Source organism: Ptiloglossa arizonensis, chromosome 8 (assembly GCF_051014685.1).
Source record: "Ptiloglossa arizonensis isolate GNS036 chromosome 8, iyPtiAriz1_principal, whole genome shotgun sequence".
Lineage (NCBI taxonomy): Eukaryota > Metazoa > Arthropoda > Insecta > Hymenoptera > Colletidae > Ptiloglossa > Ptiloglossa arizonensis.
This window is the reverse complement of record NC_135055.1, coordinates 2282800-2309812: the sequence shown is the minus strand read 5'-3', so window position 1 is coordinate 2309812 and position 27013 is coordinate 2282800. Positions and strand designations below refer to the sequence as shown.

General features: G+C 40.1%; 2 protein-coding genes across 2 annotated transcripts in view; both read right to left on the bottom strand.

Moving 5' to 3' along the window:
- The window catches only part of Neur (E3 ubiquitin-protein ligase neur), a 69719-nt gene extending 57081 nt beyond the window's left edge, over positions 1–12638 (bottom strand). Inside the window, exon 1 of the mRNA XM_076319043.1 lies at positions 12034–12638. Coding sequence (XP_076175158.1) covers positions 12034–12349 — 316 coding nt within the window. The 5' untranslated portion in view covers positions 12350–12638. The remainder of the gene's footprint in view (positions 1–12033) is intronic.
- A 12472-nt stretch (positions 12639–25110) lies between these two features.
- Positions 25111–27013, bottom strand: part of LOC143150384 (uncharacterized) — a 55459-nt gene continuing 53556 nt past the window's right edge. The window contains exon 4 of the mRNA XM_076318615.1: positions 25111–25232. Coding sequence (XP_076174730.1) covers positions 25195–25232 — 38 coding nt within the window. The 3' untranslated portion in view covers positions 25111–25194. The remainder of the gene's footprint in view (positions 25233–27013) is intronic.

Here is a 27013-nt window from a genome sequence, read left to right as displayed (position 1 = left end):
ATCCCTCGGGGGGGTACGAGTAGTAGCGAGAACTGAGAGACTCTACCGTAGAGGCCAGCTACGATCAAATACAGTCAACAAGACTGTACGATCCTCTTGCAACACGATTCTTTTGGAATAATTTCGGGGAGGGGGAACAATCATGTAACACGGTTTTCCTAGAGCACGGTTTCACGAACTTGGACGAAAGTTTTCTAGAGTACGAATGGGGTTCTAGGTTTTGTTCAATAGGGTCTCGATGGAGCAATAGGGAATTCACTGTGTTGTGGGGGAATTGAATGTGTAGTAGTAATAATGGTTTTTTTATTTTATTAGGTTGTTTGGAAAGTCATTTCGTTTTCCAAAATGGAGAATATGTAATTCGATAAAATGTTTATACACTCTAAAAAAATCGTGTTTCATGTTTCACCAAAATAACGAAATGACTTTTTTAACAACTCGATTCTAAGATTGTAGATCGAAGAGGAAAATAAATAAGTGTACAGTATGGAGAACGATTGTAAGTATTCTAAACATGGATCGATTACTATTGAGTGCTTGGATGTTGGATTATGGGAATGTCGCGGATGGAGAAACCGAATCCTTGGGTATATTTGATAGGAGGAGTGGATCAGGGTTTAGATCCCAGGGATTTTATTTAAGTCTTTGGATAATGCATGGAAGAAAAAGAACCAAACGAGGTAGGTGTATTGATTCGGGAAAAACCACCTGCGCGAATGATTTTCGGCGAGGTTTTGTGTTACGTTGACGGAGATTGTATTTGCGTACGAAGAGGAACCTGTCGTTTCGTAGAACGTTCGTTATTAATAATCAGACGTCTTTGTTACAAAAGAGAGGAATACATAATGTATAGAAGTAAAAGTACACGAAGGTGAAGTATAACCAAAAGCTTAACCTCGAATTGACTTAACTCGTATTGTTTCTGTGTAACAAAGTCTCCGTTGAATCTGACTTTTCCTATTGGAACGTTAAAACCTTCTTTCGTACATTTTTTTCGTGAAAAGTATGTACTTCCATTCCAATTTTTGAAATTTTTGGGTGTTACCGAAGAAGATACAAAATTATCAAGTATTTAAGTTGTACAAGTAATAAGTACTTACTCAAGTTGCACAAGTAATAAGTACTTACTCAAGTTGTACAAGTAGTAAGTACTTACTCGAGTTATACTCGTACAAGTAATAAGCACTTACTCAAGTTGTACTCGTATAAGTAATAAGTACTTACTCAAGTTGTACAAGTAATAAGTAATAAATACTTACTCAAGTTGTACAAGTAATAAGTAATAAGTACTTACTGAAGTTGTATAAGTAATAAGTAATAAGTACTTACTCAAGTTGTACAAGTAATAAGTAATAAGTACTTACTCAAGTTGTACAAGTAACAAGTACTTACTCAAGTTGTACAAATAATAAGTACTCACTCAAGTTGTACAAGTAATAAGTAATAAGTACTTACTCAAGTTGTACAAGTAACAAGTACTTACTCAAGTTGTACAAATAATAAGTACTCACTCAAGTTGTACAAGTAATAAGTACTTACTCAAGTTGTACAAGTAATAAGTAATAAGTACTTACTCAAGTTGTACTTGTACGACTAATGAATAACTACTCAAGTTATACTTTTCTAAAGAATAAGTATTTACTCAAGTTATACTCTTTCGTAGAATAAATATCTACTCAAATTATACTCTTTCGTAGAATAACTACCTACTCCAGTTATACTTGTACAACTGTTGAATAACTATTCAAGTTATACTCTTTCAAAGAATAAGTACATACTCAATTTTTACTCTTTCGAAGAATAACTACCTACTCCAGTTATACTTGTACAACTAATGAATAACTACTCAAGTTATACTCTTTCAAACAATAAATACCTATTACAGTTATACTTGTACAACCGATGAATAACTACTCAAGTTATACTCTTTCAAAGAATAAGTACCTATTCAAGTTATACTCGTTTGAACTATAAATACCTATTCAAATTATACTCGTACAAGTAATAATTACTCGTACTACTTCCATTGTAACTACCCTCCTAATTAGACGTTATACTTCATTTCAAGATCTAACGTCTACCCAGGACTCACGGATAGTAACTCTCCCGTAGAATCCTCTACCCGAACGAGACAATGAAAATACACGTACAACTTCTCGACCCGATGGCGCGCAAAAATTGACAATCGCGTTCGTTCGAGAGACATTCACGGACGAAATAGACACACAAACCGTAGACTTGCCGAATTTCCCTCCCTACCGATTTACGGTTACCTATTCGCCGATCAAAGGAGAGCCAGGGTCCCCACGATCGAAAGTAAGGCCGTGCCTCGAGTTTATTGTCCGGATAATGACCGTGCCCGGCGTGCGATTCGAGATGCGAGAGAGGAAGCCGCAGCCGCGTCGTTTTGTTGCAACGTGAGCCCAGGTAAAAAGGCAGCTCCAAAAATTTAAAGATCCGTCAGCTGTTCACGGCAGCCTCCGACGTCGAGAGAGAAAGAGGAGAACCGTGGTGTTTCTCTCCTATCCTCTCATTGCCAACCAAGGGGGAGGAAACGAAGGGGCGGCGAGGGAAGCTGGTGACTGCCTAGGGTTGACCGAGCACAGCTGCTACCCCAGAAGAATCGATCAGGCTGGACGCGAATTCCGTGAGGCTGCGATTACGCTGTGGCGAATGGAACCATAAGTTTTCGAACGGAGACACACCCGCGTGTGCAGGCATTCAAGTCACCGGATAGAATGGATCGGCTCGAAGTTTCAGCGAACTTCTTGCTCGATGGATTTAACGTTGCACGATGAAAGAGAGAAACTTTCGTGATGGAGAAAAATCGTGATGAACGATGCAGAGAGTTCCAAAGGGGGAGAAATATATTTTTCTTCGAGCGAAAACCGCCCACAGAGAGATCTCGTTACATTCGTAGATTAGATATTGAGAACTTACCATTGAGTATTGGTAAATTCGATGGGGGAATCCAAGGGAGGAGTATTCTTAATAAAATGATAATTTCATCGTCTCGATCCATCGATTCAAAAATTATCGTTTAACGTAGCGTGTAATGTATTGGATGATGTAATAATGTGCAATGTTCTTTGTAAATAAACTCTTGTAGCGTGATGGACGACGCAGAGACACGTATCGGGAGAAGAAAGAATATTCTTCGTGACTCGAGTAATGTGACTATAGAGCAGTCGGGGAAAGAATTTTACCAACCCCCTGACACTTCTATTTATAGTTTATTTATTATTAATTAGACAGAGTCGTAGAAGTAGGGAAGTTGAGAAAAGAATTTCATCGACCCTTGTCGTCTCTGTTTGTAGTTTATTCGATATTAATTAGACGGAGATCACTTTCGAATATTATTCGAATTTCAACGGACAAAAACTGCGTAGTTTCGTTCAGAAATTCATGCGACCGTTCGTCCGGGAAACTAAAGACAATATTTCTCCTACAATTTTTTTTCGAGAAAGACCTCCCTTTGTTCCACGATGAAGAGAACGAAACAGAGATTTTTTTATACGAGGAGGGGATGAGAGTACAAAAACATGGCTGAGAGCAATGTTCCGCGGAGCGCACGTGTACCAGTTCGTTCGATGAAAAATGTTTAAAGGAACACGGTTCAAAGACCTCCCACAAAGTGCCACGCAAAAAGAGCGGAGCGTTGGTCTCGTTGCTCTCGTGAACCCCCCCTCTATGAGGAAAAGTTGTTAACACGTAAAAGCGAGCGACTAAACAGGGGAAAAGGGATGAAAAAAAAAAAAAAAATGGAGCAGCTGTGACCTTTAACCCGGCTTTGAACCGTAGAATCGTTAAATATTTGGGGTTTTCCGTGATGGCGCGCTTGGACCTCGTACCTTCGTTAATGGCAGTAGTTCTCAAAATAAGGTTCTTCCTTTCGAGACACACAAGATGTTCGAATTATAGATATTAAACATCGATTATTCAAACAGAAAGGAAGAAAATCGACAATTTGTTTAAATATTTGATGATTCTGCCTTTGTGACAGCTATGTTACGTAAATAATAGTATGTTAGAGATATGGGAGGGTCTTCTTTATCTGAATTTAATCCCAGTGCATTCTCTTGGGTCTTTCTCGATCCGTAGTGATCTTGCAATATATTGTTTTTCTATAATTAAAGTTACAGAGATGCAACTCGATGTCGAGACACGATTAAAATGATTAGAATTGAAACGAATTTTTACGAAAAATTAAGAACTTTATTATTTGGCTTTCGTTTGAAGCTCGAAAGGAAATTTATCGATATTTCTCGTGTCTTTCGGTTAATTGAATTAGTTTCTTTGTTGGTTAATAGAAACAAGTATGAATAACGTTATACGTGTCAAATGAGGTTACTGATTCTACAAATGGTATTTTTGTTTCTCAAATTTGTTCCGTGACGATGAATTGAAACCAATGAGGAAGACTCACAAGGAATCTTTGTTCCTCTGCAAATGATCCAGAGGAAAGATTGAGAACCCTGATGCGGGAGGTTGAAGGAATCATTAACGGAATAGCTCCAGATCTCTATTGATCGATCAGAGTGATATGCACTGGTGTAGAGAAATAGAAGAACTTCGTTGTACTATGAATGGTACTCGCATGATCTTAATCTTTTCTTCTTCGCAAAACATCCGAGCAATACACTCCTTGATGCAACAAATTTCTCACTCTACTCAATTACATCAAGTTACAATACAAAGTTACTATTTCACAATTCTATAATATTCGATAATAAGATAAAAACAACTAAAACTTACAAGATGATAACAACATGTATGTCTCTCTCCGCCGTGTCTGATAAAAAATAAAACAACTACACCCGTATTCGAAAACATACCTCGTGTTCAACTAATACACGAAACAATACCATTTCACGTTCCATTTAATTCGAAACAAAACCAACCACGACCGAAGAAAAATGAACACAAGTAAAGAATCACAAAGAAAACTAAAAATTACCTTCTTCACTCTTATTGATAAAAAATAAAATTACATCCAAACATACTCAAAAAAACCCTACAATCCTCCATAAAGAAAACTAAAAATTATCTCCGCCATCTTTACTGATAAAAAATAAAATTACATCCAAACATACTCAAAAAAACCCTACAATCCTCCATAAAGAAAACTAAAAATTATCTCCGCCATCTTTACTGATAAAAAATAAAACGACTACATCCAAACATATCTCAAAAACCCTACGGTTCTCCATAAAGAAAATTAAAAATTACCTCCTCCATCTTTACTGATAAAAAATAAAACGACTACATCCAAACATATCTCAAAAACCCTACGGTTCTCCATAAAGAAAACTAAAAATTATCTCCTCCATCTTTATTGATAAAAATAAAAGGACTACATCCAAACATACTTCAAAAACCCTACGGTTCTCCATAAAGAAAATTAAAAATGACCTCCTCCATCCTTACTGATAAAAAATAAAAGGACTACATCCAAACATACCCTGAAAACCCTACGGTGCCCCCCCCCCCGCACAGGGGTGGAGCAAAGTCACACGCGGGAGCTTCTAAAAACGACCCAGAGAAGTCGAAAAAGCACCCCCCTAGCTCGGGTTCGCGAGCAGGAAGAGGATTTTTCGAATAATCGGCCACGACCCAGACTCCGCGGAACGAGGTCTTTGTCCGCGTCCGCGCCATTGTCGCATCTGAAATTTGTGAAAGATTCGGTGGCGCGGACGGTCGAGGGGTGGTGAGGGTACGAGACTCGACTGGCTGCGGAAGACAAAAGTCGACCGAGAGGGAAAAAGTGGCAGGAGGGGGAGGAGAGCCAGAGGAGGAGGTGGAGGAAAGGAGAGGAGAGTTTCCACTTCGCGAGAAAGCTGTCGTTGACAATGGAGACTGTTCTTAGGAAAAGGCTCGTCACGTGGCCGGGAACAACGGACATCTGATGAGAACGGGGTGCACGGGACAGCGGAAACAGACGTAGGGTGACGGGGTGAGACGCGGTGAACGCGCACGAGAGAAACAGAGAGAGAGAGAGAGAGAGTGAGTGAGAGTGAGAGAAAGAGAGAGAGAGAGAGAGGGGAGAGAAACGATGGAAAAAGACGAGAGGAATTCTCTCGCGGGCAAAACTCTTTGCTGTCTGTCTCTCGCCGGCAAATCATCCATTCAGCAAAAAGTCGGTCAACGATGCGCGCCAACCGCGACGATACAAATCCAACCCCCCTTGCGACAGAGTCGCGGATAAGCGCGATATCTGGTCGTTGTGAGCGTGGAAAGCGACGGAAACGAGGGTAGTGACGAGGGACGCGCAGCGCGAAAATAACGGAGGAAATGACGACTTCTCCGCGGCCTACTTCCATTGTCCACAGAGTCCTGCTTCTGCTACGACGAAAGCCGAACGACGTAATGGAATATTAATATCGAGGGTGCCGGAACAGCTACGCGGTGAAAGGGAACCGATCACGGCCAGGCTCCGCTCGCGAGGAACACCCAGTTAGGTACAGAGTACGATCTAATGAGAAACAGCAGAGAATCAACCCCTTGGATGTCGAGAAACATCCGTTTGTGCGGAACACGGACGGATGTGCAACTCGGGCAGATTGGTTCGACGCCTATGGGACGCGCGAGTTGCACCGCACGAGTTGCACCCGCTCGAGTGAGAGTCAAATCGGTCGCGAACGAGGGACTTGTAAATGGATTTATGCGATTTATGAAAAGCGATACACATTTCAATACGTTTGAAGGTTCAGTTAGCGATGGATAACGCAAGTATCGGGGGCTGGGTTTATTTATAATCCGCACTCGAAACAATTGCGAACGGAATATTGTAATACGAACGACCTGCGATTGTGAATATTTATATAGTCAAGTTTCGGGTAATGGAAGTTTATTGTAATCAATTTCTGAGGATGCCAAGTTGGAAATATGAGAGGGGAGAAAGTTTTTTGACGAAGTATGTAACGAGAGTTGAAACATTGAAAAAAGAGAGGGCAAGGGTTTTTTAAAGTACTGTAACCGACCACAGAATTTAATATTTCACCTCGTTAAATATTTTCGGCAGGTACGACGAGCATGAGACCGAAGAGACCAGCTGACGTAACCTTAGAGTCAGGGATGTAATACAAGCGATTCTGCATATTGACGAAAACTTTTTTTCGTAGACAGGTGTAGCTATTATACATGCAGTCACGAGAAAATATTGCATTATACTTTTAGCGAGGAATCACTTTCGAAATGAATTGAAACGTATCAAATCGTATTTCGCTCTTAAAATTGTATTAAACAATATCCAAAGGATACATAGAAACTTGAATCTTAAGGATTAATAAGATGGAAATATTATACAATAATTTTACAATATCTCTACAGCTTTGGTGAAGCCTTCCTTTGACGGAAAGTCAATGGTGCATTAAAAACCAAACTAGGACCTAAACATTTAAATGTATAATTATTTAAATCATTCTTGTGCTCACCATTGTTATTTAAATATTGATACTCGTTACGACGAGCACTCTCTGCACGAATATTTTTAAAGAAACGATAAACCGTATAGTAAAAAGAATTGTAAAACAATTATTATTAATTCTGAATACATAGGGTTTGAAAAAAAAAATGTTTCGTCCTTGTATCATTAAAGAATAGAACCTTTACAGCGACCTAATATATAGGTTATCGGATTTTGCGGAAATAATCAACGATCCTCAGCATCCTCGTGATGCCGAAGCGGAAACCGTTAAGAATACTCGATTCCTCGATGATTTCGACGATTCGTTCGTTTTCGATAATCGAATTCGCGTTATTTCTGTTACAGGCTCGCGGAATTAAAAGGAGAAAGTGGAGAAACGATCGCGAATCTGACTTCGAATTTATAATTCGTAACGAAGGGATGAGGCGAACAGCAACTTTCTACGATATTAAACTTCATCAAAGTTGTTGCTGATGTTGCTTTACCGCTAAGCAATGCGCGTTTACTCGGCTGCTGCGTCATCGAGTTTTTTTTTTTTTCTCCTTTTTTCATTTTATCTCGGTGAACCTTTCACTTCGACGCTACGTGGGAAAACAGCGATTAAAAATAAAAGAACCAGCGCGGCTTTTAACGATCACGTTCGTACCCGCCTCTGGAACTGCGCACCCCATTTTAAAAGACATTCAAAGGCGTCGCAATTGAGGGTCAAATTCAATTATTACGCTCGCCTTGGAGGAATAAGTATACGCGTTGACTCGATTGTGCGTAATTTGTATTGTTAACAAACAGGTTCCCGGTATTTAATCAAGACTCCGACGTTGGCTTTGGCTTTCTAATTTAACCATCGTAGGTATATCGAGAATTGTGTACCCACTGTGAGCAAATTAATATATCTTTACTTGTTTTTATTTTTCTTTTCTTTTTTTTTTTGTGTACTATTTTACCAAATAATTCGCAAATATAGAAAAATAAAGATCATGGTGAAAGGTGGCGACTGTTTTTCGTGTTTCGTTAACTTTGATCATTTACCTCTTGCGCGATATACTTGTTGCTCTTGTTGGATTTACTATGAAAAGGGAATTCAGAAATTGTTTTCTGCTACCCTTGTTCAATTATTACGAAAATAACCGCAATGCGTAATTTATTTCGACAAATAGAACTTTTCTCGCGCAAACAGCTTGATTAACCACCGCTTGGCGCGATAACGGAGAACTCGAGCTGAAACGAGATGATCAAACACCATAAAAATTTGTGTATCCAGCACGTAACGAGGAGACCAAGTTCCGACAAAGCTACCTGAGAGGCGAATTCTAATTTATAGGAGACAGAACGATGAATTTTATCTCGAGGTTATCGGGTCTTTGACAAAGCACCGCCGTGATTGTATCACCGACGTATAATCGAAATTGGGTCATGGTGTCTAAGAATAAATTAAACATATTATTACCAAGGGGGGATATAAAACTGCTGGTTTCTGTAGCGAATAATCGCCATATTAACCGTACACCAAGTGAATACAATTTACACATAAAATTTTAATAACTCAAGCTACTATTAATATTATGTATACTTTTTTCTTCTTCTCGTATCCTATTTACCGCGCTACCTATAGGTTCGATCGCTTAAACAGATTTTACAATTCATTTTCAGGAGTTAATTTCTTCAAGGTACGAATTTTATTATTTAGTCTCAGCAAAGTCTAATTTTTCCATTTAGTTTCGGCAAACCCTAAGTTTACTATTTAGTCTCAGCAAAATCTAATTTTTCCATTTAGTTTCGGCAAACCCTAAGTTTACTATTTAGTCTCAGCAAAGTCTAATTTTTTCATTTAGTTTCGGCAAACCCTAAGTTTACTATTTAGTCTCAGCAAAGTCTAACTTTTCTATTTAGTCCTTGCAAACCTTAAGTTTACTATTTAGTCTCGGCAAAGTCTAATTTTTCTAGTTAGTTTTGGCAAACCTTAATTTTACTATTTAGTCTCGGCAAACCCTAAATTTAATATTTAGTCTCAGCAGACCCTAAGTTTACTATTCAACTTCAGCAAATTCTAAGTATACTATTCTACTATTTTAGTCTCGGTAGATCCCAAATTTACTCTTTAGTCTCAGCAAATACTAATCTTACTATTTCATCTCAGCAAAGAAACCTAATTTTTCCTACTCGATCTTGGCGAAGAAACTCAATTTTACCATTCTACTATCTTTCCGCAAAAACACAATTTCGCTACTCGATCTCAGCAAAAACCCCAATTTTACCATTCCATCTCGTGAGAAACCTAATTTGCCATTCGATCTTAGTAAAAAGCAAATTTTATCATTCGATCTCAGCAAAACCCCAATTTTACTATTCGATCTCAGCGAAGGAACCCAATTTTATCATTCCGTCTCAGCAAAAACCAAATTTTACCATTCGATCTCAGCAAGAAGCCAATTTCACCATTCGATCCCTCCCACGACAAAATCCACGAATACTATCATCGCGCGGTTGGAAACGAATTTTTCCATCATGGAACACAGAGTTTGTTCTCCGCTACCGAAACCCTGATCTGTCTTTTTTTTTCCATTTAATTTTCTCGCAACCGTAACGATTTCCATCGTCGTCCCTTTTCGTAACAATCATCGGGTGTCGAACCGTTGCTGTCTGCCCTATCTCTCTACGTATCGATGTAAATTTTCCCTCGCCACTTTCTACGTACTGCGAACGCGAAAAGCAGCCTGCGTCGAAGTAAAAGTCGTCTGCGACTCGGTGCAGTCTTTCAGTACGCTGCACTTGCACGGCAGCGCACCTACACAAGAAACGTTACACGCGTGAGAGCCACGACTGTTAGGTACTGTTACAACATCGTCGTGCACTCCTGTCCCGTGTGACAAAAGCACCCGGCTACGGGCCACCCCTCGTCACTTCGGAGCGAACCAGCCCAAGACCGGTTCCATAAAGAAATTACGGCCAGCTTAATTTCAAAGGTGACTTCAATGCGCGTGTTGTGTCAGGCGTCGGTCGTGATAAAGCGGTCTATGAGCTTCAAGCGGGCGTAATTTGCCAGGGATAATGACCTCTCCGTTCCGACAGGGAAATCAAATTCTTGGAACCGGGGAGCTCGTTTCGTTCCACGAAAACTCGCGAGGGTTTCGACTTGAGCGTACACCGCGATGTAAACACAGCTGGACTATGGTTACCCGTGTACAATGTGAAATAACATTGTACGATACGAAATATCGGCCGACGAAAACCATCGAACGTATTGATCTATTTTAATAGAAAAACGTGAACGTTTTCTCCAATTGGCAACCGAAACGAATACTCGAGTACACGTTTGAGTAGAAAAAGCCTCGCGATGCCGTTCGGGGGTTAACGAAAGGGAAACTCGAAGGTCGAGCGTTTCTGATTGGAAGGTGAGTAACCACCCTATCGGGGATCGAAGTGTAAATTTGCAATGTTTGTATTTTTATTTTGTGGAATATTTGTTGGCGCATATGTGGTCGCTAGCTCACGATGTGATCGTGGACTGTATAATATAAAATAGAGAGAAACAAAGAGATACATCTCTGTTTCTTTTCCGTGCTAGAATTCAATGGGATTGATATTTAATAAGAATGTACGTGTGACCAAAATTTCGGTAAATTGATGTTCAGTATTCAAGAATTTTCTTGCCGCAGGAATTCAATTCAATTTTTATTTAATACTGGATTTCTCGTTCATCGGTAGGAACGTGTTAAAGCACGTGACACTACGTTCGTTGATCATTCTCTCGCGAAAGAGAACCAGATTGCCCAAACTTCGCGATTCTCGAGTTCCTCGTACCAAACGGACGCCTGTCTGTGAATGAACTTTCGTGACATTTGATAGGAAAGATTGGACGATGTTATCGTGCAATGAAACTCTAAAATGTACGAGTCGATGGAATCTAGGAAGGAACCGCGATACACCAAGTAAAAGTTGAATCTCGGACAAGCGATCAGCTGATAAACAAGATTGTAGTTTCTCTGAGAATATTGCGACCTTTGAGGATATTTCGTTCAAGCTTGGAGCGATTAGGCATTCGTAACACTCGGCTAGTAACATCGTCAAAGTTCAAGTACCTTTACCATAGCTGTAATTTGACCGTGTTTGAGATTCAGAACAGTTAAAACACACCCCAAGTGGCTGTCTCGAGGCTCCGGAATCTCTTACGAAAGCAAAACCACGGTCATTTTCGCGAGAAAAGTTCTAATTTCTCTACCCCTTCGCAAAGAATTGCGAAATTCGTTCCCGAAGAATTGCGAAACTCGTTCCCGTAGAATAACGAAATTCATTCCTGAACAATTACAAAATTCATTCGTGAAGAATTACGAAATTCAATGTCTACTGTACCGCAACAGTTCCGTGATACTTTAAAGAAACAATGTTTCCGCAAACTTTCGAAAGTAGGTTGTAACAGCTACGACCCTCAAAGTGTCGTGACTAATCGTGCCTAACCCTCGTCTCATCCCCCGTGGTGAACTCAACCGCAAAGTTCCGAAACTCTCAGGGACACAGCGGGTCCCGAGATCAAACCCAATTCCGAATCCGCGATTCTCACGGCGGCGGTGGCGGCGAAACAATGAAAGAAATACGGGGGTGTGGCTCACCTAGACCCATCTTGCGTTTCAGTTTCTTGAACACCTTCATCTTGTTGCGCAGAGGTGCCAATATGTTGCCGTCCCTGTTGTTGTTCTGCTGTTCCAGCTCGCCGGATAGATTGTTCTTCCCGTTCTGATCGGGATGGTGATGATGGTGCTGGTGGTGCGCGTAGTGCGCCTCGTGATGATGATGGTGATGGTGGTGGTGATGATGATGCTGCTGCTGCTGTTGTTGCAGGCTCGCGCCGGAACTGGCGAGGTTGCTGCAGCAGTGACAGGGGTGGCTCTTGCTGCCCTTGACCGCGCACTCTCCGAACACCCCCATAAATGTAGCCGTGGTGCTCTCGAGATGCCGAGAGCAGCCGTGAGATCCGGGGGGAGAGGGCGGGAGTAGGAGAGGCAAACGGTAGGAGAAAAAGACGAGCGGTTACCGCGAGGACCGAAAACACCGGCTGATTCACTGATCGCACATGGAGCACACTGATGTTCGCGGCGTTTGACCCACCGCGAACGTACGATGAGGAGGTACAGAGAGAGAGAGAAAGAGAAAGAAAAAATATATATGTATGTATATATTAAATGTATAAATATGTATATATATATATATCGAGAGAGACAGTTCAGAGTCACTGACTCCTCTCGGGCACACACTAATAATTCGAGTTACGAAGACTCTGGTCTGATCGTGGATGGCTGATAGGATTTCAAGACCGCGTGACGCGTAAACGGAGAAACGCAAGCGACGGAGACGCGAATTACAAAGCGTCAACGTGCCCCTCGAGCGGCCAGGGACGACTGACTGCTCGTCGACCGAACGCCAGAGTATCCCCGAGCCGCGCGCGAGCCACCGACCAATCGCGGCCGTGCTTCCCCCACCCTCGGCCGCCCCGACAGCGGCTACGCGTGGTGGGGCGACTGGCACCTGGTGGACAGCTGCCCCTTACCTGGCCACCGACACACCGGGCCACCCCGTGCGCCAACGCGGGGAGGCCGGGGTGGACCGTGCCTTCTCGATCCAGAGAGGCGCGCGGGGTTGGAAATTCGAACTGGTCGCCGACTGCACGAGCATTGATCCTGCTAGACGCGATTACTTTTTTTTTTCCCCTCCGCGCCGCTGCCCCGCGTCGCGTATATGCGCGGATGTGCTTGCCGCTTCTACCGCGTCGGGAGGAAACGTTTTTGAGGTGGACTGGCGAGTTACCGGCTGAATCGGACGATGCTTGACTAAGGGATTTTTGGTAGGCTCGACGTCGACGACGACGACGACGATGTCGAGGACGACGCATTGGACGAAATCGAGGCTTCCGGTGGAGGCTCGAGGCACGAACGATAAGTTGAATTTTAATAAGGTTCGGGAACGGTCTTTCCGCGTTTACAATTGTGTGGTAATGAGGTCGTTGTCTGTCGTTCGTGTGTATCTGCCACCCGTGTCTCGAGAATGCTTCTTTTTTTTTGCCGTTTAGTCACTAAATAAGAAGATGCTTAATTTACGAAAAACAAATTGTTTCGATGTAAAGCGAATTTTCTTATTTATTTCGCGTTCGGTTCGCTAGTGCGATTAGAAGAGTAACTACAACGAGCGGGGAATGAAATTTTATGCATATTCAACGACTGACGTTCCTATTCAAAAATTAATATTAAAATCTAGCAACTTGATCGCGGTATTCACCGTTCGGTTGCCTCGTTTACAGTCGGTACATCGCGTGCGGTGAACGCCCTTAGGCGTTCAGCGGATGTGGTTAATGCATTCAACTACGGGATTTCCGCACAAGGCGCATACGATATGTGCAATTCTTATCGGCAGAGGGGTTAAAAAGGCAAAACTTAACTTTTCGAGGACAGACTGAAGCGCGAACACCCACATTCGTGTTACGAACGATGAATTACAGTTAACGGTACTTTCTTCTCGTTGCTCAACGGTGTTGTTCGTGTTTTGATGTATCGTTGGAAGTTTTATTTCACGAAAAACTGAACGCACAGTGAAACTGCGAAACTTATGATTCGCCCCGGTGATACGGAAATATGTAAATAGAGTCGTGGAAATATCGGGGATAAAATATGGTTGGGATTCTGCGTTGAAAACGGTCCAAATGGCAACGACCGTGATCATGAATAATGCAGATCGCAGGCAGAGCGCGCACACAGATATTGTAAGTAGAATTTGAAGTTTCTGGGTTGTAAGTGTACCAGTACTTTGGTAAGTTAGTCTTGATTACATGAATATTTAAACACGGGCCGGGGGTAAACAGTTTTTAGTGAAAATTATCACTAATTTATTTTGTACGGACCCCCCTTCCTTCTACGGTGTAAAGAGATCGAAAAATGTTATCTATTACCCACAGATTCTCAAATGCATGTACTCGAATATTTGAATATCTCCTACATCTATCGAATCAGACGTACCATGACTTGTTAATCATTGAATAATTTTTAATTACAAATATTAAACAGGGATCGGACGTAAGTAAGCAATCCTCTATAAATATTATCATTAATTCATCGTTTGCATATTGTACATTTAAAATGGTAATGGAATTAGTTGTGTTTCACGAAGCATGTAAAGTTATACGTAGACTCGCAAAAAAAAAAAAAAAGTAAAAATTTATCGGGCAATACGGTTACGAAATAATCAACGCGTCGAACTTTTAACGTTTGCTACGCCATCGTAACGCTAAATAGTAACTACAATAATGTAGAGGTTATGTTCACTTTCGTGAAACGAAACGTGGAGTTTTTTTAGAGGCACATACGGGAACAAACTATTACGTATTTCCCGTTCGTGTTAGGCGAATAGGTTATGTTCGAAAAAACAGATTCGTTGAAATATAAACGCCATCTTGCGAGTGCTTTTCTAAGCACGAAGAGAGCTTAATGCGCGCAAATTGCAACGTTTGCTCTCAGATCTTTATTTTGAATAATTTTATTCTTATGTAAAATGTATAGTAGTAAATTTACGTTTACATGTTGCGCCAGCGCACAATTTTGGCACGGTGGATCGAAAAGGGGAGAAAATGAAACGTTCCTGCTTATAAATATTATATTAAGCAATTTTTTTCTCTCATCCACGTTGCACGTACTTTTCCATAAAAATTGTTATCGCGAGGCTTTGGATCCTAGTCACGGTACGGGCTTCGTAGAAAATAAATTGCAAAGGAGTTTCGTTTAAATCGTTACCATTAATTCATCACTTGGCTCAACGAGGCAAAGAGCTCCCAAGTTGTTCACCGTGACGATCGAAGCTTGTTTTGGTTTGCCACTTCGAATTACAGGATCGAAGTACAACGGTAGAAATATCGTGTTTCCATGGGACTCGAGATGCGTCTCTCGTCCCATGACAGCGAAGACTATGACGTCGAGAGATGCGACTAAATTTTTGGAGGTGTTTGTGAGTAACGAGCTGAGCGACAATTCGATGCAATTTTTTAGTGCAATCTTGAAAGATTTGAAACTTTCTAAATTTCTCAAAAATTACATTCGTTAATTGGCAAACGTTCCCTTTATTTTTATATTTAATTAGAATCTTCCCCAGAGGCCTCTGTAAAAAGAGTCGACACTAATGATGTTAAAGAAAAAAATTCTATTACTTATTTAGAAAAATATAACTGGCCTATTGATGTTACAAAAGTTTAATGTACTTCTTATTTTATTTAATTTGTGTATTTATGTATGTGTCGTACACAGGGAATTGAATGGTCCAAAAAGTGATCTTCTTGAATTTGTGCGTGAAATAAAATTAATTTACTCAACGTCACTATGGTACTATTAATAAATAAAAATTCATTAATCGTGCCATCAAAGTTCAATCAAATTGTATTGTATTCTTAGCTGGTTTCAATGAACACACAGAAACTACAATTTTTGAATTTTATACGGGTACCCTTATCAGAAACCCATCTTTCGTAATAGTTGAATAAATTTAAATTATCCAAGGTCTAGCTTACCAGTTTTCAATTGACGTCAATGCGGGTTCTGGAATCTCGTAATGAAAATTTCCACTTTCCCAAAGCAATATTCATCTCGTTGTATCGCTAATAAGGTTACACGATACTTAACTTTGCATTTCCATAAATGCAAAGTTCTATAACGAGGTCAGAAAATAATTTAAAAATCAAACACAGACAAATGTGTCGTAATATTGTCCGACAAAAAGAATATTTTATCATTTAAAATTAACTTTTCATCTAAGTCCTTTACGCAGGATTCAATCCAGGATTCATTTGAAACACTTCTTAACAATTATTCGAGTAATGAATACGCACCAAAAAACACAATCACCATTATCCACGAATCAATATTCCCAAAAATTGAATCGAGCCTTGATACCAGAACGTAAAATTTGAATATAAAGTTTCATTGGAATCCATCCAGCGTATGTATTACAAAAACATACATACGTGTAGACCTATACGTATCCACATTCGACAAATTTTTCTCTCCCACAATTGAAAAACATAATCGATCGTGAAAGATGTTTCTCCGAAATTCGTTTCGATCGCAGAATACTTTCCTTCGCTGTAAATCGGTAAAACGAGAAATAAACGAACGAATCGTCAAGATTTCGCTAGAATAGTAGAAAACAACGAAAGAACTCGATAGACGGAATTGGGTTTCGGAAAAATACGATAGATAAAGTCTACGGAGGCGACGAAACTGACTCTAATTCGCGTGGTGCATCGTTCGTGTTGCACGCAGGAAACCGCACTGCAGTCCTGGGAAGTCCTTGCGTCCTTCCAGCACGGGGAAACTCAATTCGCGGGGCATTCGGCAGGAGACGCGTGTACAGTTTCCAGGGCAAGGAGAAACGACATTAGGGACGGAAATTAGATCGAACGGAGAACGTGAAATCGAAGGTAGCGGTGATCGATCGGTGTCAGGAGTTACCCCTCCGAAATCGACACCGGCCCCGTCTTCGTTGCACTTGTGCAATGCGCGCCAATGAAGGGATCGGATGCGGTGCAGCTCGATGGAATGCGTCTCCAAGTTACACGCGCTTGAACAATATTGATAATCGAGCCTCTCGGAAGCCAAACTGATCCACTTCGGGTGCATTTCTCAATTTTGGTTCAATTTTAAGGAACAGATGTCTGCAACCTCGACCTCGTTCACTTTTTAATCCACGAAGTTTATCAGTTTGAGATCACGTTCCGGCAAACTCGATGTATCCGCGAGTTTGACCGTTCCTGTTACGAACACCCTACTTGCAATCCACTGTTTTGTACGTTTCTTAATTTCGAATAAATTCTACGAAAGAGTCTAATATTAATTTTCTTTGTATTTGTCTTTTTTTTGTCCTTGACTTGTTTTACGAACACCCTGTGTACGATGTACTTGTATATTTCTTAATTTTAGAGAAATTTTGATAATCGTAAAGAATGCCTGTAATATTACTTTTCTCCATTTTTTGTCCCGTGAAGTTTTCAAAATCGAAATTAATACTTGGAATTGTCTGTTAATTTTCTACAATATTTTGTCATTTATCTATTTAACCACTGTTCAATTTTCTGATGTACTACCTACGATCTACGTTTGTCTTTTATAAATATGATCGTTAAGTTTCAAGATCAAGATGAATTTTACAACAGGTTTCTTAAACTCCACTGACCCACATATGTAGATTCATCCGTACCCTTAGAAATACTTTCTTTTTTATACTCTCTACCCCTATTTGTGTAACCTGTTTCCATTCCACTGTAGAAAGTCAATGGGACGAGGGCAAGATTTAGAGGCCAGAAGGAATCTTTTAAGGCACTGCTGGCACAAAATCGAACAGGGTGAAAATGGCGGTCGTAGCAGTAATGATCGAAGGCACAGCTCGTGTAATTCGAAGGGTTGGGCGTCTCCCCTCGATAGTAAGGGTTGAAAAACGTCTTCGATAAATGTTTCCCTCAGAGACCTCGGGAAACGACCCCCATTCAGTTGTCTGACTGAACCTGTTGCTTAACGCGTGAATTCTTTAACAATTTACCACAGGATAGTCGTTTATCAAAATATTTAGTCGACTATAACAACGCGAAAAACAAATAAAAGTTACTCGACGTGACTTATAATGTGAGTCGTTTATCAAAATATTTAAAAGACTGTAACAAATTAATAGGAACGAACCGCGAAACGAAAAAAAATTAATTACTTTTTACCGATAACTTTACTCCACACTCTTCGAAGGATAACATATATTTTCTCTCAATTTTGTCACCTTTTCCAGTAACGATTCTTTCAACGCGAAAAACAAATAAAAGTTACCCGACGTGACTTACAATGCGAGTGATTCGTTCTCGTTTATCTGAAATGAGATTGTATCACATATCCGGGGAGTACAGTACAGACTTCCATCGATTAATGATTCAAGGCTTCTTCCACTCTACTAATGTACAACTTTGTACTTTGCAAAAATTATAACCGAAATCGACTAGTGCAAAAATTGTCATCATTCATCGACAGAGATATATACTCGTACGAGTATAAAAAAGTATGCCGAATCTGTGCAGAACAGGCATCACTTACGAGAAATGATACACGAATATTTTTGTAACGGTTTGCAAAATATATTCTGCAATTATTTTGCACGTGTTTCTCGTATTGGCATACGCAATACACGCATACATTGTACACACCGCGTGTAATTTTCTTTTCAATTTTGAAATATAAAACTGTCCTCGAACAACACCGATCTCTGACAGCAGGAATAGGAAACGGGCCAGAGTCACGACTTGGAGGATAGGAAATACGCCCATGGCACCGTAGCCACGGCTTCCTTTCGCACTTCCGTTTTATCCGGGCCGTCGTTCCTCTTGCGTAACGATTGTACGCGAACTGAAAGAAACCGTTCGTCCGGCCAGGTCGAACTTACTTTCGATCGTTTAATCGCTGTTCAGCGGGACTGGTTTCCGGTCAGAAACGCTCCAATTGCTCGCGCTTTTACACGATTTCATCGACGAATTTTTTCCCCATCCGAATTCGGTAAACAAATTCTGCGCGTGCCGTAGCCTAGAATCAACAGAGCTTGGTTACAGCATTTTTAATGGAACAGGTAAATTTTTACCCTTTCCCGATGTTTGCACTGCGTTGAATATTTCATCGTATACTAAATTTTAATCGACCGATGAAATATATGTGATAAAAGTTTACTCGAACGATATTAATTTATGCTTTACAACCTACGTATTATTTTAATAAATTAAAAATTTCAATTCGCGTTTCGGTAGGAAATAAATTGATTTAAACGAAGTTCAATGTTACTTTATCTCGAATTTTAATCGACACTTTACACGATACAAATTTTTTATTCGTTAAGATAATAGTCAAGTTGCACCAATTCGTTAAAAACGAAAAGAAATAATTTTGTATACTTGTGTTGTTACAAATAATCGATTTGTATATTCGCCATTGATAACACCGTACATTGTACATACGTATTGACAACGCGAGTCCCGTTCTTTAACCGTCCAGTGCTAAAATCTACTTTTATTTATTTATTCACGTGCATCCTGCGCAGAGAGGTTGCATTTCACCCGCGTCTCGTGAAATCCGCGTTTCCACGATCGACGAAACGAATTAACGATGCGCCGAATGTACACAGAGGCACGTACAGTTACGCACGCGTATTAACGATCACGTATGCACCGGGTCGCGTGCACTGGCGTGCACTCGCATGTACGCGCGAGCCCCGTTCACGTGCACAGAACAATGCACCGTTTTCGATGCGCACACGCTGGAAATATAATGGCCGGTCACAGGAAAACCAGCTGGTTCGAAGGAAAACTAGCCACGCTGATTTTTATGCAATTATTTCGTAATTTCTTCCTTTCTTTCTTCTTCTTCTTATTCTCTTTTTTTTTCGTGAACTCCGCAGACACTGAATACGCACCGTATTTTAATTAGGCGCGTGATTAATGAGAGATGAACATGAGCTCGTTGTTAACGAGGTCTGGTACATTTGTGAATGACTTATCGAAGGTTGGGAGAATGTGCAATTAATTTCAATGTGGAATATTTATAAGAACGCAAATGTGCGTTCGCTGTATAATTGTTCACGATTGGTCGTGGGTCATTGTTCGTATTTTGTAGCGCGATATTTTATATCGATCGCGTTTTTCATTCACATTTATGAGAAAGGAAAGAATACAATTTTTAGAATACAATTGTGGAAAGAGCGTAATTTTAAATAAATTTAGAAAATGGAATCCAGAGTGCGATTTGTGGTAACGTTTCATGAACGGTGTTTCGTTTATTGTGTGAAAATAATAAAATTTGACGGGGAAAATGTAACGCGGAAAATTTTCGATGAAAAAATATTGATAAATTCGGAATTATCCGAGTCTCGTGGTTTATCGAACGTGATACTTATTTCGTGAAATTTTCTTTCTGATTATAAACATCGACCAATTAACGAAACAAACGCTTGGTCAAAGAGGGATCTACGATTTCCTATTTCACGTGGGAAAAGCTGCCGAGACGTTAGTGTGGATAAGTGAATGCGGGTTACGAAAGGGTCGTTCGTTTCTTACTTCGATAGGAAACTACTGTTTGAATTATGCTTCCCATTGTTTTGACGTGTGGTGGTATACAACTACGCGTGAACTGTACAGGATGTTTCTAAAGACGTATGGTATCCTGCGTAGAACCGAACGAAGACGAAATCGATCAATTTGTAATACATTGTTCTCGTATCGTTGCCAAAAGGAAACATTCGATTTTGGGGTAAGCACCCCGTTAAAAGAAAAAACCTCTCGTACGCATCGTCGTGATTGTTTCACGTACACAAGGTCCGAGCAAACTGTATCAACTGTATACAACGTTGTATAATAATTCAATGTTTCTCTTTCGAGAGCCTCGAATATTGTATTCATTCATCGTTTCAAATATTCAACACCTGAAATAGACACTTCTTCGATTATTCATTATGAAATGATCAACAGCCTTGGCATTTCAAGTAATTATTATTCATTACCGAATACATTGGTAATAAATCTAGGCGAGTGTTCCCGTAATGTCAATTTTCTATTAAATTAAATTTAGCGTTAATTTAATACCGAAGCTTGTTCTACTGTAAATTTTCGTATATACTTTCGAATTATTTTACCCACCCACGTGCAATACGAAACGTAAAATAAGTTAATTAAAATTTTCAATAACGACGAAATATTGCGTATCTATTTACTCGTCGTTCGAAACTTTTTATCTACGATATCTATAAATTATGCTCGCGTCTGGTTACCTTCAAATTGCCCACGCGCGTTCACCGGACACGAGATCGTTCGTCTTCTATTCGTGTCTGCAGAATCGGAAGGAAACCCGCGAACGGATGCTTAAACGCGGAACTGTCGCTCGTTGGCCGTAATTTCGGAGATTCCGGCGATTCCACGCGGGCGCAAGATGGCGAAACTCGTAAATCCGGCGGCCTCGAGGAAACGGAGACACGCCTCGGTTGTTTGTTCGCGCGCGCGAGTAAAGTCTACTCGAGGCGTTGCAGCACGCCGCGGGGAGCATGTACTTGCAAAGCGTTTTATCACGGCGGCAATTAAACTGGGGACCAACCGCGAGAAAGATAATGTTAATTTCTGCTGTCAGTTCCCTTGAATTGTTGGCGAACAGCAAGCGACCAGCGACCGAATAAAACTTCAAACAGGGAATTAATACGACTATAAATCACGGTAATACGCACTTTCGAGTGAAATCTTCACACCGAACGCGAGTAATTAAATGTTCTCTCGTGTATTGAATTTATTTGGACGAGATCGGATTTCATCGAAGAATAACATTTTTCGAAATATCCCGATCGGAAGAAAATTCTTACCGTTGTATATTCACGTGAATGTTATCAAAGAATTGGCGAGATTCTCTCGATGAAAATGAGTACAAACACGACACTGTTCGGATTAATTTCAAGTATTCGAAAAGAGGGAAGTTTTTCGAAAATAATTTGGGTAATTCAAAATGGTCCGAAGTAGGTCGTGTTTAGACTCATTTTCATCGGGAAAATCTCGCCAATTCACCGACAATGCCCTCGTAAAAGTATAGTGTCAAATATTGTACAACAAGAATGTAAAAATACGAAATATGTTCATTGGAGCTTTGTTTCACCCTCGATGGAAGTTTAACGTAAAAGAATGGCCACTTACAATTTTATTATCGGATAAATTTTGTTGTATATTTGTTTAATGTTATATATTTTTTTCAGAAAAGACTACGACCGATGTCTTTTCACAGGAGAAGCACGATCACTGCACGACAATTTTCGCACGCATTCCTGCAATCGTTTCACGTGCAGATAATTAGTACCGCCTACGGATTCTTCGAACAACGCGGGTTTACGCGATACTAAAGGACGTCCTGCCTCTTTCAATGCTAATAGTTGTTCACGCACTCCGATAAGATGCAAATTGAAAGCACGTGAATCGGTGTTTCGAGAAGTGTCCAAAGGCTATTTTCTTAGCAGATTGAGATAACTGAGGATACTTCGACGAACAGATAGGTCTATTGAAACATGTAGAAGATTTTCATAATCGGATATACCTGGATCTTTGGAACATGTTTTGAACATTATATGTGTATCAGCTAATGTACCTAATGGTTGGTAAATCCGTGATAAAGAGTGATAAATGAATCTTTCACCGTTGAGAATATATCGACCGAAAATTGGTCGAATATGTATTTGCGAGTATACTTTGGACTAAATAAATTGCATCTAAAAAATAAGGCGTTTATCGTTTAAATTCTTTACTATTAATTGCAAAGTATGTATTTACAATGTTCTGATTGATGTAAGTGAAATTGTAAATGAAATAAATAAATGTGTAAAGTCAAGGACTTTTTAATATTTCCAGTCCTGGCCAAATTCCATTCTTTTATTTCTAATAATGTCGTCCAGGGTTAACGAAAATATCGATATATTGGAAATGACGGTAACGTACCTATTTCATTGATTATTCTTTCCACTACTGATGAAAAAATAATAACTAACGTAACAATTTTTAACACCTTAAATTTTCCTTTTTGTAAGCTCAACGTTGAAACGGAAGAATTGCAAAGGATACGATACAAGGCAACGTTACGTTAATTTCAAATCGTATATGTTTGTCTAACGCTACGATCTCGTTTGTGCAAGCATCGATGTCCCTAATAAACGCCATTTCCATGCACGCTAAACTCCATCCTCCAACAATTGAAATTTTTCGATTCTCTAACCCTTTTCGAAGATCTTAGAATAATTTGTATTCAAATTCATAATTTATATTCTCGTACACTCTAAACAACTTCCTACGTCTCTTATCAGTAACACAATTAAAATTGCAATTTCTCCAGTTCTCGGCCGGTGATTGTTAAAAATAAATAAATAAATAAAAATTCCACACACACACACATACACAAGCGTTCATTGCGCGAGTGTGCGGGGAAGTCGCGACGCGGGACCCCGACAAGTGCCACTTTTCGCGAATCACCCCCCTCCCCCGGCCCTCCGCCCGTTCGAAATGCAAATTACGTCGGGCCGCGCGCCAAAGGTGTGCCGGATCCAGCATCTGTCTCCCGCGACGTCTGAACCTCAAGTTCGCCCCTCGACGCGGAGGAGAGTGCAGATGCGTTTCCTATGGGGCAACCCGGCCGGCGGGGATGCGTGCATATAGCATAATGTGAAATAGCGGAAGCAAGGCGGATGGCAGGAAGTTGGAGAGACTGGCGCGTGCGCACCCCCCATGAAAATATAGAAGACGGAGGCATTTTAGAAGTGTATTGTCGGCTCGGATTACCATGGGGTCGAAGAAGGGATAGGACTGCGAGATCCATGGTTGTCAACCTCCTGCTTACACCTTTATCGAGGTTCAACGATATACTTCTCAATAAGGTTCTCGGTCGTCGAGTCTCTAACCTAATCGGGTCAATGCCGCCCGAAAAGCGAACTTTCAACGTTCAATAATTCTTGAAAAATGTCTACCGTAAGAAGACCGCATCTTGCATCCCGAGAATTTCCAAACGATCTGTTCGAATATTGACGAACGTGCAACGTGTATCTTAATTATTTTTATATGTGAAAAATATTCCATTTGTAGAAAAACTTTTGATATTCTTCTAAGTATATTCCTTCTGCGTTGATACAAGTTTTGTAATTATTTAACGTTTCTTGTTGAACAGTCTCTAGAATACAGGGTTCGGATAATATTGCGTGGAATTGGTATGCAAGGGTTGGTGTAGTTATCGTGCTTGTAGGTGTACGTTGGTCTCGGTTCGTGTGTCGTATTACGGTTTCTCATTTGATTTACATTTTTGCCAATCTCTGAAGGGTTTGGTGTAAATCTCGAAATGAGAACCGCAGTTTTATAGGACATCCCTTGCAATCCATTCCAAGTCCGCCGCCCCTTCCTCGGCTGGGGAGACCAGCGCACATCTGACAGAGCCATTGACCGAAAATACAATCTTTTACTCCGGTTCTTATTTCGGGAAGACAGACGGGCTGCCAGACGAGGGCCCCGAATGCGCCCTTTCTGCCGGACAGGCAATTAGGAAGCCCTTGAGGAAACAGTACGGTGTGTTTGTCCATTCAGGGTATGAGAGATAGGGTATGAGGAGGGAAATGCAAATCACAGAATTCGCGAAACACACGGGAAACGGTATACCGACTTTGGTTAAGAGAAGCAATTTTGTACGTTAAGCGATTCCCATTTTGAAGAGAGACAATTTTTACCCCGGATTCGAGTTACGGAATTTATACCCATCGCACTGATTACGTTTGATGGATTTTTCCATAGTTTAATCGGTTTTGAAATCGACGGTAGTTTTAACGAATGAGAAATACAAACACATGGGAATGAAACGATGGAAAATGGAAAATGGAAAATTTTTTCTGATGAAATCAAAAATACAAAACATAGTTATTTAATAATATAGCTATACGTGCATACTTTGTATCGAAAGTCGTGTGAAGATGTACAACTTATTCATTTTATTTCAATTAACTTTTAAATGATAAGCGAAAGAATTAGATATAGAAGAAATATTGATCTTATATCAAGGTTAATTTAATGTTTCTATATCCTTCGATGGAATGTTATATCTTTAGAAGAGTATTATAAATGAACTTAACCATAACATAACTCTATTCGAATTCCTATTTAATTAAATAATTCAAATTGGGTACAATTAAGAATAATCCGAATGAGGTCCTGTTTGGAGTCATTTTTACCGGAAAGATTCACCAATCGATTGATAATTCTCTCCTGAAAAAAATAAAAATTGTTATTAGCCATCGATGCAACGATACACATAGCTCTGAAGTAACGGCTAGCAAGTGCATGTAATGCGAGACTCGCTGCTGTTGCTTTCTCTCGCTCACTCTTGGTGTATCTTATGGGAGATCAAATTCACTGTGTAGACCGTTTATGAAAAACAAGAAGCCTTTATTTTGTCACTTCATGGCGAGAACATCTATAATCTGTTCCTTTTTCTTTCTTTTTTTTTTAATTTGTCTATGACTTGTACGGCCCATGTCTATGTTCTTTATATCTACTTTTTATCTTACAGTGTAACGATTTGATGTTCGTTAAAACGTTTTAAAAATTATACACATAGAATCCTAACGAGATCAATGACACGATCGATTGGATACAATAGAACACAGGGATGAGCCGCAACAGACCGAGCAAATTAAAAGCATCGAGGTTGGTGATCTCAAAATGTCCGCTTTGAGAATTGCATCGACTTCTGCAATTGTCAGAAATTCGATGTTTCGATTTCGTCTACGTGCATTAATGAAATTGACCACTGTGTCGACCCAACGAACGCACATTGTCCTGAGAAACTGGGCCCCGTTGCGGCAACCTCGACCAAGGAAGCGGAGATACGGTCCCGCAACTCGAAAGCGGCGTCGAATCGACTTCGGCGTCGAAGCGGCAATCCGGCCAGCGATTCACGAGCCGCTTCGTAGGATTTTGGCGTTCACGCAGGATGTGGAGTTGTTTACCGTGAACGAGAAGAGGTTTAGGGCTGAATCCACGCGATACTGGCAGAGTACTACCGAGACTATTTGTGTTAATTTTTCTGTACTCGAATATTCGAATATTTTAACGATTCGAATATTCGGTGAACATCATTCGAAGATTTGACTATTCAAATACCATTTGAGTACTTTGAATACCTAGATATTTATAGCATTTGAATAGCGTATTGAATATTCGAAGAATAGTCCCAAACCTATTGCAAGTATAGAAATACTTTCTTATTCGAATACTATTACTCAACATTCGAGTAATAGTATTATACATACTCGACATTCGAGTAATAGTATTATACATACTCGACATTCGAGTAATAGTATTATAGATACTCGACATTCGAGTAATAGTATTATACATACTCGACATTCGAGTAATAGTATACATATACTCGACATTCGAGTAATAGTATACATATACTATAATAACGTTCCAATAATCATATTCGAGTAGTCGAATACTTGAATATACGTATGCTATTCAAATATAGAATATTATTCGTTTGTAATGGCGAACGAATTTCGTGAACAAATTTCATTGATGATTGCTTGCCGGTGCACGAAACGAACCCTCGTGAGGTCTTAGGCACCGAAGACGTGGACCTCTAAACGAAGTTGAACTCGTTGTACCTTAATCATTCCATTATCATTCAATTGTCCGTCATACGTATGCGCAACGAATAACTATGTGCAATCATCGCAGGGACGAATCCAAAAGCAAAGTCCGCTCGAGTATCCATTGTGCAACGAAAACGCGTTAAAAGAATTTATAAGAGTATCATTCGAATTGCGAACGACACTTAGGTTCCTTTTATTCTTTTATTCGTTTAACGTCTTCAATACGCAAGTGACGGGGAAAAGATACATAAATATTAAAATAAATAATATAAGAAGTGCAAGAGGATTTACGAGGCAAGATTCGGATAAAGTGCTGTTACGAAAACCTAACTTTAAATAAAAGCTTAATCTCGTTTATAAATGGCGTCCAAATTATAACCTACACCAGAG